The 14,441-nt window shown below is 43.3% G+C and overlaps 1 protein-coding gene across 3 annotated transcripts in view; it reads right to left on the bottom strand.

Annotated features, from left to right (window-relative positions):
- Positions 1–919: 919 nt before the first annotated feature.
- The window catches only part of TMEM233 (transmembrane protein 233), a 29,943-nt gene continuing 16,421 nt past the window's right edge, over positions 920–14,441 (bottom strand). Inside the window, exons 2-3 of one of the 3 annotated variants that reach the window (XM_042962176.1) lie at positions 4,250–4,386; positions 920–1,003 (exon numbers count right to left, since the gene is read on the bottom strand). In XM_042962176.1, coding sequence (XP_042818110.1) covers positions 997–1,003; positions 4,250–4,386 — 144 coding nt within the window. In that variant the 3' untranslated portion in view covers positions 920–996. The other 2 variants (XR_006209899.1, XR_006209898.1) reach the window with 2 other exon arrangements.

The following is a 14,441-nucleotide window of genomic DNA, read 5'->3' as shown; positions in this document are numbered from 1 at the left end:
ACTCTGTTAAAGGCCAGCTTCTGTTAGCGCATTCTTCCTTCTGGGTTGGGAGGGAGGACGTTCAAGAGGGTTGAGCTGACCACCTGCGTCTAAACCCCAGGGTAGGAATGGGGAGCTGGAAAATGCAGATTCTTGAGCCTCACTTCTGACTTAGCGACTTGGAATCTTTTGAGATGGGGCCCCGATACCAACTTCTTTTAAACTTCCCCAGGTAACTCGCATACAGCTTAAAGTTAGAAACCTCTGTCTTAGTAATTCCACATTGCCACTCAATTCCTCCTAGGGCTGGGAAATTTTATTTCAAAGGATTACTGAGAAATTGGCCCGTTATTGGTCTTAATGGAAGATAGAATTGATTTCATTCTCTACGGGCTAGTTTCTTTCCTACACACACACACACACACACACACACACACACACGCACACACACACACACGCACACAAAGCCTTTATATTTGAATTTCTCCCTGGGATTCTAACTCTGGAAGATATTTTTGTTTTCTCTGATAACATGGAGGGAAAGGTATCTGAAGGGAACCTGACCATACAGATGGGAAGTAATTCTATCCTTACTTTATGGATAGGGAAATTGAGGCTGAGAGAGTAACTTGCCAGGGTGGTCTATGTAGTAGAAGTAGGATTTGTATCCTAGTAAAGCCAGGACTGAAGTCCAGGCTCCAACCACAATGAAACACTGTTTCTTAGGAACCACTGCTAACAAAATCTCAATCACAAGCATATACGGGTCGATGCTTCATCTCCGGATAGAAATATTTATATTGAGAATGGAGAAAGTCCCCATATGTGAAGACTTCTGTGTCCCTTGTAGAACTGCTTGGATGGTGTCTAATGGGCAAACTGATCTTTGAAAGCCACATTGTCTACCAGAGACTGCAAAGCAGATGATGTCCAGGCTGGAGATGTGGTTTTTGTATGTTTTTTCGTCTTGCTTTGTTTTTGGGTCTCACCATGTGTTTACATAATGTGAATTGGTTGTCAACGTCTAAAAAACAGGAGATGCGAAATGAAAACCTAGCTTTCTAATATCTTTTGAAAAATGGGCTCCACGGGGTCTGCATTCCAAGTGGTAACAATCAGCTGGACAGTGCTCTCGAACATCACAGTCCCCACCACTCATATTGTGCTGTAACTGGGAACATTCATGCGTGTTCCTTGCAGTTCTTCCTGCTTCCTTCATGCAGTGTTTTGATTTTGCTACCCTTCGTCCTGTCTCATCACAGGTTTTTGTTTGTTTGTTTGCTTTTTGTCTGCTTTTTGTAGGTTGAAACGTCAGCATACCAACCCCATATAAATCAGCTCTGGAGCTAGCCACAAGTTGAGTGCTATCTCCTGGTTTTGTTACTGAGTATACTAGCTATTGGCTTAGAGGCAATGTGGCACTGTGGTTAAGAACACAGCTTTCAGGGCACCTGGGTGGCTCAGTCGGTTAAGCATCCGACTTCGGCTTGGGTCATGATCTCACAATATGTGAGTTTGAGCCCCACACCGGGCTCTGTGCTGACAGTGCAGAGTCTGCTTCGGTTACTCTGTTTCCCTCTCTCTCTGCCCCTCCCCTGTTCACACTTTGTGTGTCTCTCTCTCAAAAGTAAGCAAACGTTTAAAAAGAAAAAAAGAACACAGCTTTCAGAGCCAGATTATCCCAGGTTAAACCCTGCCTTTATCTCTAAGTAGCTGTGAGACATCAGGCAAGTTATTTCTCTTCTCCGAGTCTCAGTTTTCTTATCTGCAAAGTGGGGAGGTTGCTGTGGGGATTCAACAGGGATTAATTCATGTAAGAGCTTAGACAGTAGCTGGCCTATTAAGTTCTATGTCAGTGTCGGCTGCTATTATTATAACCCAGCTCAACACTGATCTGGGCAGTATGTATTTTCACAAGTTCCCAGGAGTTAGGCCAAGACTTGGCCTTTTTCCCCTGGAACACTGTCCTTTGAAATTAGCTCATGAGTGCAAAGCCATGAGCTCTATTTGGTAGCATCTTAAATTCTGAAGTCCTCTCCCAGCCATGTTGATAACAGCAGTAATAATAGGATTAGTAAATGGTTTGCATTTATATATATACATTTTAATGTTGGGGCACCTGAGTGGCTCAGTCGGTTAAGCATCCGACTTTGGCTCAGGTCATGATCTCACAGTTCGTGGGTTCAAGCCCCACATCGGGCTCTGTGCTGACAGCTCAGAGCCTGTAGCCTGCTTCAGATTCTGTGTGTCTCTCTCTCTGCCCCTCCCCTGCTCACACTCAGTCTCTCTCTCTCTCTCTCAAAAATAAATAAAAACTTTATAAAAAATGTTTTTGATGTTTATTTGTTTTTTGAAAGAGAGAGAGAGAGAGCGTGAGCAGGGGTGGGGCAGAGAAGGAGACAGAGAATCTGAAGGAGGCTCCAGGCTCTGAGCTGTCAGCACAGAGCCCCATGCGGGACTTAAACCCACAAGCTGTGAGATCATGACCTGAGCCAAAGTCGGACGCTCAACTGACTTAGTCACCCAGGCGCCCCTGCATTTATATATATATTTAAGTTTATTTATTTATTTTGAGAGAGAAAGAGAGAACAAGAGAAGGGGAGGGGCAGAGAAAGAGGGAAGAGAATCCCAAGCAGGCTGTGCACTGTTAGTGAGAGCTCGACATGGGGCTCAATCTCACGAACTGTGAGATCATGACCTGAGCCAAAACCAAGAGATGGATGCTTAACCGACTGAGCCACCCAAGTGCCCCGAATGGTCTGCAATTTTTGTGCACCAACTAAGGAACAGACATCATGCTATACACGTGCTGTGGGTCATCTAATTAACCTTCACAATAGCCTTCTTAAGTGGATTATACTACTATAATCCTCATTTTACAGAAGAAGAAACTGAGGTTAAGCACTTGGCTGACCGTCAGTCACAGTAGGTAAGTGGCAGAGGGGGAAACTGCGCCCAGGCAGTCTGTTGCCAAACTGGCACCAGTGGCCCCACACCCCACAGCCCCGTACTCACACACGAGCACATTATGCCTTCCTTAAAGGATAAAGTTGGTGTCTGCACATCTATTCTCTACCCATCTTCTTCATAGACCAACACCATCCATTTTCATCTTGCAGGCAAGAGACTTCCTTAGATATTTTAGTGTCCCTTTTTCCTCTCTTTGGTCAAAGCCATCTATTTCCGCCCCCTTCTGTGACACTTCCTGTTTTCCCATCTTCCCCTCCATTCGGCCGCCTGATTGTTCCTGGGACTACCCTCTTGACTGCCAAGGTTGGGTTGGCTGATTTGACAGGCTGATGGGTGTCTGCCTTTCCTGAAACCAAGTCAAAGAGGCTGACCTTCTCAGCTTGAGGGACATGGTGTGGGGGTGGGGGCTAACCCCCTGCTCTGGGGGAAGAGCTAGAAGATTTCTCAGAGTCCTTATCTGCCTTGCCAGGAGCTACACAGTGAGGCAGAGATGGATCTGGGCTTGTCGTTTCCAGGTCTTGATTGTCCATTGCACGACCTTGCCCCTGTCAAGCCTCTGATGGAAAGTGTCATTGATTCTAGCCGATGGAGCCCATCTGAGCTGGTTAGAGAAATCAGGATAAATGTGCCCAAATCCAGAGAGAAACAGCAACAGCATCCATCTCTTTGTGAGACGAGAGCACGTTGGCAATACCAAAAATATGTGGAACCCTTCTGCTCTTACAGTAGGAACAGGTCGGCTAGTTGAGTCAAAATCATGAAATCATTCAGCAGATCAGATGGTAAGGCAGAGGAAGGGACTGAGGCAGTGAAAATCCATGTGGGATTCTCCGGTCTTCCTCTCTCGTCTCTCAGAGATGGGAAAACTATGGCCCATGGGCCAGATACCAATTTTTGTAAATAAAGTTTTATTGAACACAGCCATACTCATTCATTTGCATATTGTATATGGCTGCTTTTGTGCTGCAGTGGCAGTTAAGTAGTCACGACTGAGATGGTGACAGAGGCCTGCAATATTTACCCTCTGGCCCTTTATGGAAAAGTTTTGTTGACCCCTGTTCTACACAGAGCAGCTAGAAGATGGTGGAGTTTTGGATAGCCTGGACCCTGAGTGCCTGAGCAGAGGAAAGACTGTCCACAAAACGACATGGTTTGTATAACACCAGTGAAATGAAAACGAAAACTCTTTTTCTTTGGCATCGTTTGCTACCAGAACATAACCTAACCTGTCCTAACAGATTCCAACGGGCATTCGGGAGAAGGCATTTTACACTGGGACAGATTCAGAGAGCCTACTTACTTCCTTGTGAAGTGAACTGCACAAGAAATACCGATGATCAGAAGGCCAATAATGATGGAGGCGATGGCCACCCACTTGGCATTCCTCCCAAGCCGCTTGGATCCTTCGATGTCTCCATCGTTGTAGCTGTTCAGAGACTGGGGGACACAAGGGAAGAGCTGGTGATGACAGACAACCCACAAGGAAAGACATGTGTTTCTCAGGCTGATCTGATCATCACCTCCTCCAGGAAGCCCTCCCTGGGCTGACTTACTTCCCCTTGCTGATTATTTTCATCTTAGCGTTTACCATAGCACATTAAAATGATTGATTGGGCCTCTCCTATTAGAGTAGAAGTGCTATGTGGGCAGGGACCACTATCTGGTGTTGAGCACAGTGTACCAGTGCCTGGTGCCATATTTGTCCTGTAGAAGATTCTTGATAAATATTTGTCTAATGTACAGGTATGCATGTCTCGTCCAACAGAATGGGGTTTGCAAACTCTGGCCCATGGGTCAAGTCCAGCCTACTGTTGCTTTTTTAATGCTTATTTTTAAGAGAGAGAGACAGAGACAGAGACAGAGGATGAGCAGAGGAGGGGCAGGGAAAGAGGAAGACCCAGAATCTGAAGCAGGCTCCAGGCTCTGAGCTGTTTGCACAGAGCCTGACACGGGGCTCAAACTCATGAACTTTGAGATCATGACCTGAGCCGAAGTCAGACACTTAACCGACTGAGCCACCCACGTGCCCCCAGTCTGCTGATTTTTTATAAATTAAGTTTGTTGGGCACACAGCCACACTCATTTGTTTACTACACTTATTTGTTTTACTGTACACTCATTTGTTTATCTGTGGCTGCTTTTATGCTACAACAGAGTTGGGTAGTGGATCAGAGACCATACTTACTGTTTGGTCCATTACAGAAAAAGTTCACCTCTCCTGCACTAGAAGTTCAATCCATGAGGTCAGGGATCTTGGCTGAACTGTTCACCTCTATCCCCAAGCCAAGCTGTCATTCAACTGGTACCTACTCATATGGCTTTCCCAGCTGGTAAAATACTGAACTACTTCTGGTTGGCTGGTAAATAGCAGTTACCCCTCCCCTCCTGGCCCCCCAGCCATCGTGCGTGGCCCTCACACCTTTGACTCTCCGCAGACTTCCCCATGATCCAGCAACTTCAGGGTTACCAGTTGGCCCCATCCTGATTGAATATTTAGTTGCGTATTTAAATACTTGTTGAATATTTTAAACATCACCTTAGTTGCTAGTACTTTGAGCAGTGTCTGGTACATGGTAGGAGTTCAAGAAATAGGTATTGGCTAGTGGGTGAGAGATGTATATCCATTTCCCTGCAGAATATGAGTTTGTGGAGGGCAAAGTGGAGGTGCTCAGAGAATGTTTGCTGCTGGGCTGATGGCCAGGGCAGCTGAACAGTCCTCTAATAAACCCTCCTTATCATAACTCCTACTGCTGACGATCCCCTCAAAAGTTCTGCTGCAGCTCAAAGAAGTCTGGAAGTAAGTATTCATGAGTTACAGACGGAGGTTGATCAGTGTGGTGAATTGCAGATTTCAGTAGGAACCTCTGTTCTTCATCCTGAAACCGTCGCACTTCAGTGATAGATTGTTCCTTTTCTTGGCCTTTTAAGGGGGATTAAGCACATGTAGACAATTACAAGCCAGGGAAACACCCAGTAGAACACCGAGCTTTCCACTTCCAGAACCTTCCATTAATTCTTGGATTCTGGCCACCTTAGCAACAAGCTGGGGGCCTCAGCAGTGAAGGGGGCCTCGGCAGTGATGGGGCTTGTTCAAAAGACTGGTGTGAAGGGGGAGGCAGGAACCTGCAATGATATCCAGAACTTCCAGCAGCATGAGCACCAGAATTCTGGAGTGCTCAACCCTGAGTATTTACTACGAACATGTGGCTAGTGATTTTTGTTTGTTTTATTATTAGTTTTAATATTTATATATTTTTGAGAGAGAGAGACAGAGAGACAGAGTGTGAGGAGAGGAAGGGCAGAGAGAGAGGGAGACACAGAATCCGAGGCAGGCTCCGGGCTCTGAGCTGCCAGCACAGAGCCCGATGCGGGACTCAAACCCGTGAGCCATGAGATCATGACCTGAGCTGAAGTCGGATGCTTAACCAACTGAGCCGTCCAGGTGCCCCTCTTTGTTTTAAAAACAGATAGATGTGCTGAAAAGATTCAGATTTAATTGGTGTGGGGACCAAATACCAGTTTTCTAAAAAAAAAAAAAAAAAAAAAATTGGTAAAATACATATAACATAAAATTTACCATTTTAACTATTTTTAAGTGTGGGTTCAGTTGCATTAAGTGGCAGTCACTAAAGTGGTTTTGTGACCATCACCACCAACCATCATCCCAAACTGAAATTCTGTACCCATTAAACCCTCCATTCTTCCACCCCCAGCCCCTCCCCTGGCAACTGCCATTCTGCTTGCTGTCTTTATGGATTGGACCACTCTAGGTACCTCACATAAGTGGAATCATACAATATTTGTCCTTCTGTGCCTGGCTTATTTCATTAAGCAGTGTCCTCAAGGTTCAGCCCTGTTGTAGCATGGGTTAGAATCCCCTTCCTTTTTAAGGCTGAATAACATTCCACTGTCTGTATAATATCACATCTTGTTCATTTATTCATGTGTCGATGGACACTTGGGCTGTTGCTGCAGAATTTTTTTTTAAGATTCTTAGAATTGAAAACCTGTGGTCTAGGCAGCTGTCCTTAATGCCCTACAAGGTCAAGGTGCCCACCACCTTACGATTTATCCCAGGGGCACCTGGGTGGCTCAGTTGGTTGAGCCTCCAGCTTTGGCTCAGGTCATGGTCTCACAGTTCATGAGTTCTAGACCTGCATTGTGCTGTTCGTTATCAGTGCAGAGCCTGCTTCAGAGCCTCTCTCCCATTCTCTCTCTGTCCTCCCCTGCTCACACTCTCTCTCTCAAAAATAAACATAAAAAAAAAAAAACGATTTATCCCAAGGAAGCACGTAATAGAGCATGGGCTCTAAGTCCAGAGAGAGCTGAGTTCAAATTCCATGTGTTAGTCGCTGTGAGAATTAGAGGAAGTTATCAACCTTTCTAAGGTTGATACATCTGTATAGTTCTCATCTGTAAATTGGGGGCAATGGTAATAGCATCTCCTTCACAATAGAGGAGCCAACGACTTAACAGTAGTAGTTAGCATTGCCCCAGCACATAGTATATACTCAATAAATGTTAGCTTTTACTGAGAATTGCCACTGTCTATCTTGTTCTTCCTCCAACACTAAGATCTTTGGGGTACAGTAGAATCATCTGGGGTACTTATCAGAATTACAGATGATCAGGCTCTGCCTCTTGCTGGAGTAGAATCTTTGAGGACCTAGGTTTGAGGAACTTTGGTTTTTGTTGTTGTTGTTGTTGATTTATTTCTTGAGAGAGAGAGAGCAGAAGAGGGGCAGATAGAGAGGAAAGCAAGAATCCCAAGGAGGCTGTGCACCATCTGTGCAGAGCCTGATGTGGGGCTCGAAGTCACAAACCATGAGATCATGGCCTGAGCCGAAATCAAGAGTTGGATGCTTAACCGACTGAGCCACCCAGGCACCCCAGGAACTTTGTTTTATCGTCTTCAGATCAAAGTCAATGTGTAGAATGTTAGACCTCACAGTCCAGTTCATTTTTTTAAAATTATGTTTTTTTGCAATCAGTGTAAAATTACGCACATTCAAAATGCTCTTAAATTGATCATTATCCTGTTGTGTTGCTTTGGAAAACCGAGTTCTGAGATGCACTTAGTTAGGGCAACGCACTGGTGTTGATGTAATCAGAGGGAAAATATAGGGAGACTCCTCCCTCCCCGAATATTGTCAACTCCTGGCTGTTTGGATGAAAACACCAGTTCCATGTTCTCAAGTGGGAAGAACAGTAAGCCTGTGCCATACTGAGGGGTACATCTATATCTGTGCATTGTCCCTGAGCAATGGAAGCTTCCCGAGCCACGTGAGTTGTTTGCTACAGGTCAGCAGAGCCAGGCTGGTGACCTGGCCAAGGGAGATTTGGGTGCAAGCCATGAGTGAGTCTTGTTCAACCTTCGTCACCTGCTGCCGCTCTGGCATCTTGTATGTGACCCTCCTCTCTGCAAACCACCATGTTGCTGGGGCTCCTAAGGGAGGTGCTGAGTCGTCTAGAATTGAGGCCTTGGTTGGCTTGAAAGACAGATGAAAGCCTCTTTCAGTATTAGCTATGGATTCTCCTTCCACTGCCCACCCCCCTTCCCACCCCCGCCATGAGTTCTCTTGTGAATCTGTTTCCTTCTCTGGTCCTTGAGGAAGGGGCTGTCTATGGCATATCTGCTGGGTAAATGTTAGGATATGGAGAGATGAGCGTGGCAGCTTTAGAACTCCCAGATTTCACTCTGAAGGACCTCACTGGTTGGGAATCTTGGGGTTCAAGTTGGAGATCTAATAATGAAGCGAGAAGGAATTAGTTCCTCCCTCCCCCATTCATTGGCTGTCATTCTTTGTGTCTCCCAATTTGGAATTGCATACTAAGGGTCTTCTGGCAGATGCTATGGACTGAAGAGGTGGAGATGGGTTGTAGAGAAAATGCGTGGTTTATAAATCTTTTTCTGAAAAGCTTAGAAAGCAAACTATCCCATCTGCTGTGGAAGAACTAGAAAGAAACAGGGGATGACTTAGATACTTAACATTTATATGATCTTATTAGTTCCTTTACAGATTACAAATGTAATTTGTGAACACGTAAAGCATTCAAATGCTACAGAAACAGCCAGTAAATAGTAAGTCCTTTTCCTCATCCTATTTCCCAGGGATAACCATTGTTTGCAGTCTGGTGCATTTGCTTCTAGATCCACCGCCTTCCCTCCCCCCCCCCCCATCACCTCGCTCAGCCCACCTCCCACCCCCTGCCCACGAATAATATGAAAGGAAAGCTAACACTTTCTCTTGCTTCCATTATGACTAAGTACCTCGTGTCTATCAGTCAAGATAAAGAAATAGCAATTTGTACCCTGAGATAAACAAGAATACAGGGTCAGTCTGTTGAGCCTATATCCCTCCAATATTGAAACCTTGAGTATTTCCCATAAATCTTGGCAAAGACAACTTCATCTCTGTCTTTTGCGATGTTGGTGCCCGAATGGAGGTCACACTTTTGTGGATATTGTAATCTCTTGAGAAAGATACTATTTTGCTTTGTTTATTTGTTTATTTTTAAATCGTGAACAGATTATTGTAAAACTTGGTTACCTTGGCAGTTTCGCAGTTGTTTTCTTTAAATACTTGTGTTGTGCTTTTTATTGGGCTAGCTGGTCCTTTTGAAGGTGGACTCCCTTGCATTTCTTTCCAAGTGAATTTTTTTCTTTTCTAAATGTTTTGGCCTCTGAGTCTTTCTTTGACAAAATAATAATGATAACAGGTAACACTGATTGAGCATTTATATGTGCTAGGCACTGTGTTAAGTATTTTTCTAGGATTATCTCATTTGTCCTCATAACAGGCCTGTGAGGTAGATGCTTTATTGTTTCCATATTACTAATGGGAAAGTTGAGGCGCAGAGAAGTTAAAGTGATTTGCCCAGAGTCACACAGCTAGTTTGGTAAAGTGTGGATGTGTGTATGTGAATGTTTGTTGGTCAAATGTAGTTCTTCTTGATGAATTCTATGCTTCTATCATTAGTCCAGTTTTCTATTAGTTTGTCTTTTTCTTATTGATTTGTGGGAACTTTTTACATATTGTAGATCCACATTGTGCAATAGGAATATAATGGGAGCCTCATATGTAATTTTAAATTTTCTAGTTGCCACATTAAAAAAATAAGAATAAATCGGTGAAATTAACTTTAATAATGTACATAAAAGTCTGTGTATACACACACACACACACACACACACACACACACACAGTTTGTCTGTTTGTTTTCTCTTTATTCCAAAAATATGAATGATACTATACTATCCTGTTCTGCAACTTGCATTTTCCCACTAATATAGGGTGTGCACCTTTCCAAGCTAGTGCTTCTGGGTCTGTCTCATTCTTGTTTTCTTTCTCCAGGCATGATTTAAAAATAGTGAGTTATATTGATGGATTTCCTAATGTTGCATTATCCTTACATCCTTCGGGGGGAATATCTTAATTTGTCATGGCACTTTTTGTTGTTGTTGTTTTTAGGTAACTTTTTGTTTTCAAATAGCTTCAAACTTACAGAAAAATTGTCAGTGTAGTTGTCTCATTCTTTTTAGTGACTTTGTCACTTACATGGTTGCAACTCACCCATAGACATTTCAGTTACTTAAAGGTTGTTGCAATTACTTAATATGCTTCAGTAGACATCCTTATTCATAGAGTTTTGTGCGCGTTTGAGCCTCTCCTTAGTTAGGATGGATTCCTAGGAATGAAACTGCTGAATCAAAAGGTAGCTGTGGTTACGTTTGGAGAGACAGAGTCAAATTGCCCTGCAAAAAAAAAGGCTAGACAAATTTACACCACCACTAACAGTATTTAAGTGCCCTGTTCCTCATACCCTTGCCAACCTTGTTTATCTTTTTTTTTTTTTTTTTTTTTTTTTGCCACTCTGATAGGTGAAAAAGAATCTCAAAATAACATTTCTTTGGTTTAATGGTGAGGTAGAGCTATCTTTATGTCCTTCAGACCTCTGCTCAAATGTCACCTTCTTAGAGAAACTTTCTAAGAACAGTGTATTTAAAACCCTCTCTGGGGGCACCTGGGTGGCTCAGCCGATTAAGTGCCCAACTCTTGACTTTGGCTCAGGTTGTGATCTCATGGTTTGTGAGTTTGAGCCCTGCATCAGGCTCTGCGCTGATGGTGCAGAGCCTGCTTGGGTTCTCTCTCTGCCTCTCTTTTTCTCTCTCAAAATAAATAAACTTAAAAAAAATCGTTAAAAAAAGAACCTCTCTCTGGTGACCAATACAGTGCCTGAAACATAGGAGATCAATAAATACTTGTTATATGAATAAATGTTTATTCGTCACCTGTATTTATTCTTGATGAATTTTGTACTTATATCCTTTATCCAGTTTTCTATTGGTTTGTCTTTTGGTTATTGATTTGTGAGAACTTTTTATATATTACAGATCACCACTGTGCAATAGAAATATAATGGGAGCCACATATGTAACTTAGAATTTTCTAGTAGCCACATTAAAAAATTAAAAATAAATAGGTGAAGTTAATAATATATATTTGATTTAACCCAACACATCCAAAATAATATCATTAAAAGCTTTGGTGCCCCATATTTCAAATACTCTATAGTCACATGTGGCTAATGGCAACTGTACTGAATAGCACAGCGGATGATATACCTTAACCTGTTACATATATTGCAAAATTTTCCCCTAGTTTCTTCCAGTCCATTTTTCCCCAAATTATAACTTCTATTTTGATATAGATTGAAGCTCATAAGAAGTTGCAAACTATAGATAGTACCAAGAGTTCTCAAAATGCTTCACCAAGCTTCTCCTAATGATGATATCTTACATAACCATAGCACTTTGTTAAAACCAGGAAACTGGGGCGCCTGGGTGGCGCAGTCGGTTAAGCGTCCGACTTCAGCCAGGTCACGATCTCGCGGTCTGTGAGTTCGAGCCCCGCGTCAGGCTCTGGGCTGATGGCTCGGAGCCTGGAGCCTGTTTCCGATTCTGTGTCTCCCTCTCTCTCTGCCCCTCCCCCGTTCATGCTCTGTCTCTCTCTGTCCCAAAAATAAATAAAAAACGTTGAAAAAAAAATTAAAAAAAATAAATAAATAAAAAACCCAGGAAACTGACATTGGCATGATACTATTAACTGAGATGTTTTTGTTTGTTTTGGTTCGTTGTTTTGTTGTTTTTGTTGTTTTGCTCTGTGTGTAGTTCTGTGAAGTTTTGTCTCACGTAGATTGGAGTGTCCACACTCAAAGAAATTCTCTCATATTACATCCTTCCCCTGTGTCTGTGTCTGTTGTCTTCTAACTTGTATACGTGGTGCTGGGATGTTGCCCGGGGTTCCTTTCTGAGCTGTAGTCCTCATGATTCCCTAAACCAACCACCCTTATTTTCAGGTGCTGGGTGGTAAGGTGTCATCTCTGTTCACCATGAAAATTATGTTGAAAAGAAGGACTTTTAGTTTCCTTCCAGTTTTTATTTTCCTCTGTGAGGCAAATGAAACTTTCTCAGGACATAGAGCAAAGAAGGCCTCACCGCACATTTTATAAGGCTCTTGAGAGTCCCCAGCAGGGCATTTTCTCTGTTGTCCAAGCTTGGGCTTATGCTGGGAGAACGGAATAGTTATTATAAAACCTAAGGACAGCATCCGGGTCTTGGTCAGCTGCCTCGAGCCGGCAAAGGTCACACTTTGATAGAAACGTGGGCAAGTTCCTTTCTCCTGTAGTAAATACTAATGATGTCACAGTCACTGCATCAAGTTATTTCAGGCTTATTTATACATCCCTTCCCTGGATGGACACCTGATACTCAAATACCCACGGAAGGAAAGTTGGTCAGGAACCAGAATTGAGGGTGACTGTTTCTAGGCCCAACTTCAAAAAAACCGTAGCAGGGACCAGCAAGACTGTGTCGTGAGGCTGCACAGCCAGGACTCCTGGCTGCCTGTCAGAAGGTTCAGACGACTCCTGGCATCCACATTTGCAAGAAGGAGAGACTCAGTATAACTCCATAAATTTTGCTAACTGGAGTTGAACACCAGGGGAGCCAACGTTCTAGACATTTGTGACACCTTACATCAAATGGTAAAACTGATCGACTGTCCTGAGCCAGACAAATATGGAAAGCACTTTGTCCTTTCTCTCTGGTCTTAGAGCAGAACTCTTGACACATTCTGCGTGATCCCAGATGAGATGGTGTCACCTATGGGGTAACTGCTGTGCAAGCCTGAGATGCAACTCTTCAGAGTCATGCTTTTTAAATTCTCCTATGTTGGTGGTTCCCAGCCCCCAGCTGACCTTAGAATTACCTGAAGGGACTTCACAGATTCCTATGCCTAAGCCCCCTCCCAGAGCAATTGAATCAAGGTCTCTGGCACTGGGACTGCAGCTTACTTTTTTGTAAGCTTCCCAGGTTATTCTAGGAAGAGTTGAGAACCACTGTTGTAGATGGACATCCATGCATCCATTCAAAAGCTATTTGTTGAGCACCAACTATATGCCAGACAGTGCTCCCCACCCACATGGAGCTCACATTCTGGTGGAGACTGAAAATAAGTAAACAGGCTAATATGATGATTACAGAATCTTACTGAGGCAAGAAAAATGGGGCATAGGGAGGGAGCTTTTGCTGAGGTGGGGCAGTAGGCTGACATGTGAAGATTTGAGAAGGGACCAGGCCTACAAAAAGTGGGTGGGGGAAGAAGAAGCCTGGCAGGGGAAACAGCACATGCAAAGGTCCAGGGGTAGGAAATAATTTTCTTGTTGAAGGTACTCAAGAAAACCCAGTGTGACTGAAATGTAAGTGTGAAGGAAGGAGGGGGAAGGAGAGAAATAAGAGGCTGGAGGTAAACCAGAGGCCAGGTTAGTTATAATAATAATGAATTATGGTAAAATAATAGTTAATATTCACGAGGTATCTATTTTATGCCAGGCCCTGGACTGACTGTTTATGCCGTCACATAATTGAATCTTCACAATGACCCTCATAGGGGTGAAAAATTTCATGCCCCATTTTACAGGTGAGAAAACTGAGACTCAGAGACAAGGAAGCAAATAACGTTTCCACGTTCAAAGACAACTTTCTAAGGGGGCTACAGACTTAAGCAAATGACCATAAGTTAACTGACAAAGCTCTTACAATAACTACGCCATTATGTCCACAAAAACCTATGAGCTTGATTCAATACGCTGTTGATAACCCGGCTTCAGGAAACTGACTTGATTCTAATTTAATAAAAACTTGGCCACTGATGTAAAAAAAAAAAAATAGGGCAAATATATCTCCAATCTGTGCTACAGATCTCCCTGTCAAAGATTTTGAAAAATTTTTCATTTTCTTTGTTCTTGTCTACCACCAAACGTGCTCAGAAATCCCACGTTCACCCTCAAACAGAATTAGCCCCCAAACCCAAAATAATAGCCATGAAAGACATTGTCAGTTGTTTGTTTGTTTATATTTTGGTTTCCTGGTCCTTATGGATTAAATGAGTTAATACACGTGCAATGCTTCGAGCAGTGCTTGAGAAATA

The sequence above is a fragment of the Panthera tigris genome, chromosome D3 (genome assembly GCF_018350195.1).
Source record: "Panthera tigris isolate Pti1 chromosome D3, P.tigris_Pti1_mat1.1, whole genome shotgun sequence".
NCBI lineage: Eukaryota > Metazoa > Chordata > Mammalia > Carnivora > Felidae > Panthera > Panthera tigris.
This window is presented reverse-complemented; position numbering and strand designations above follow the sequence as displayed.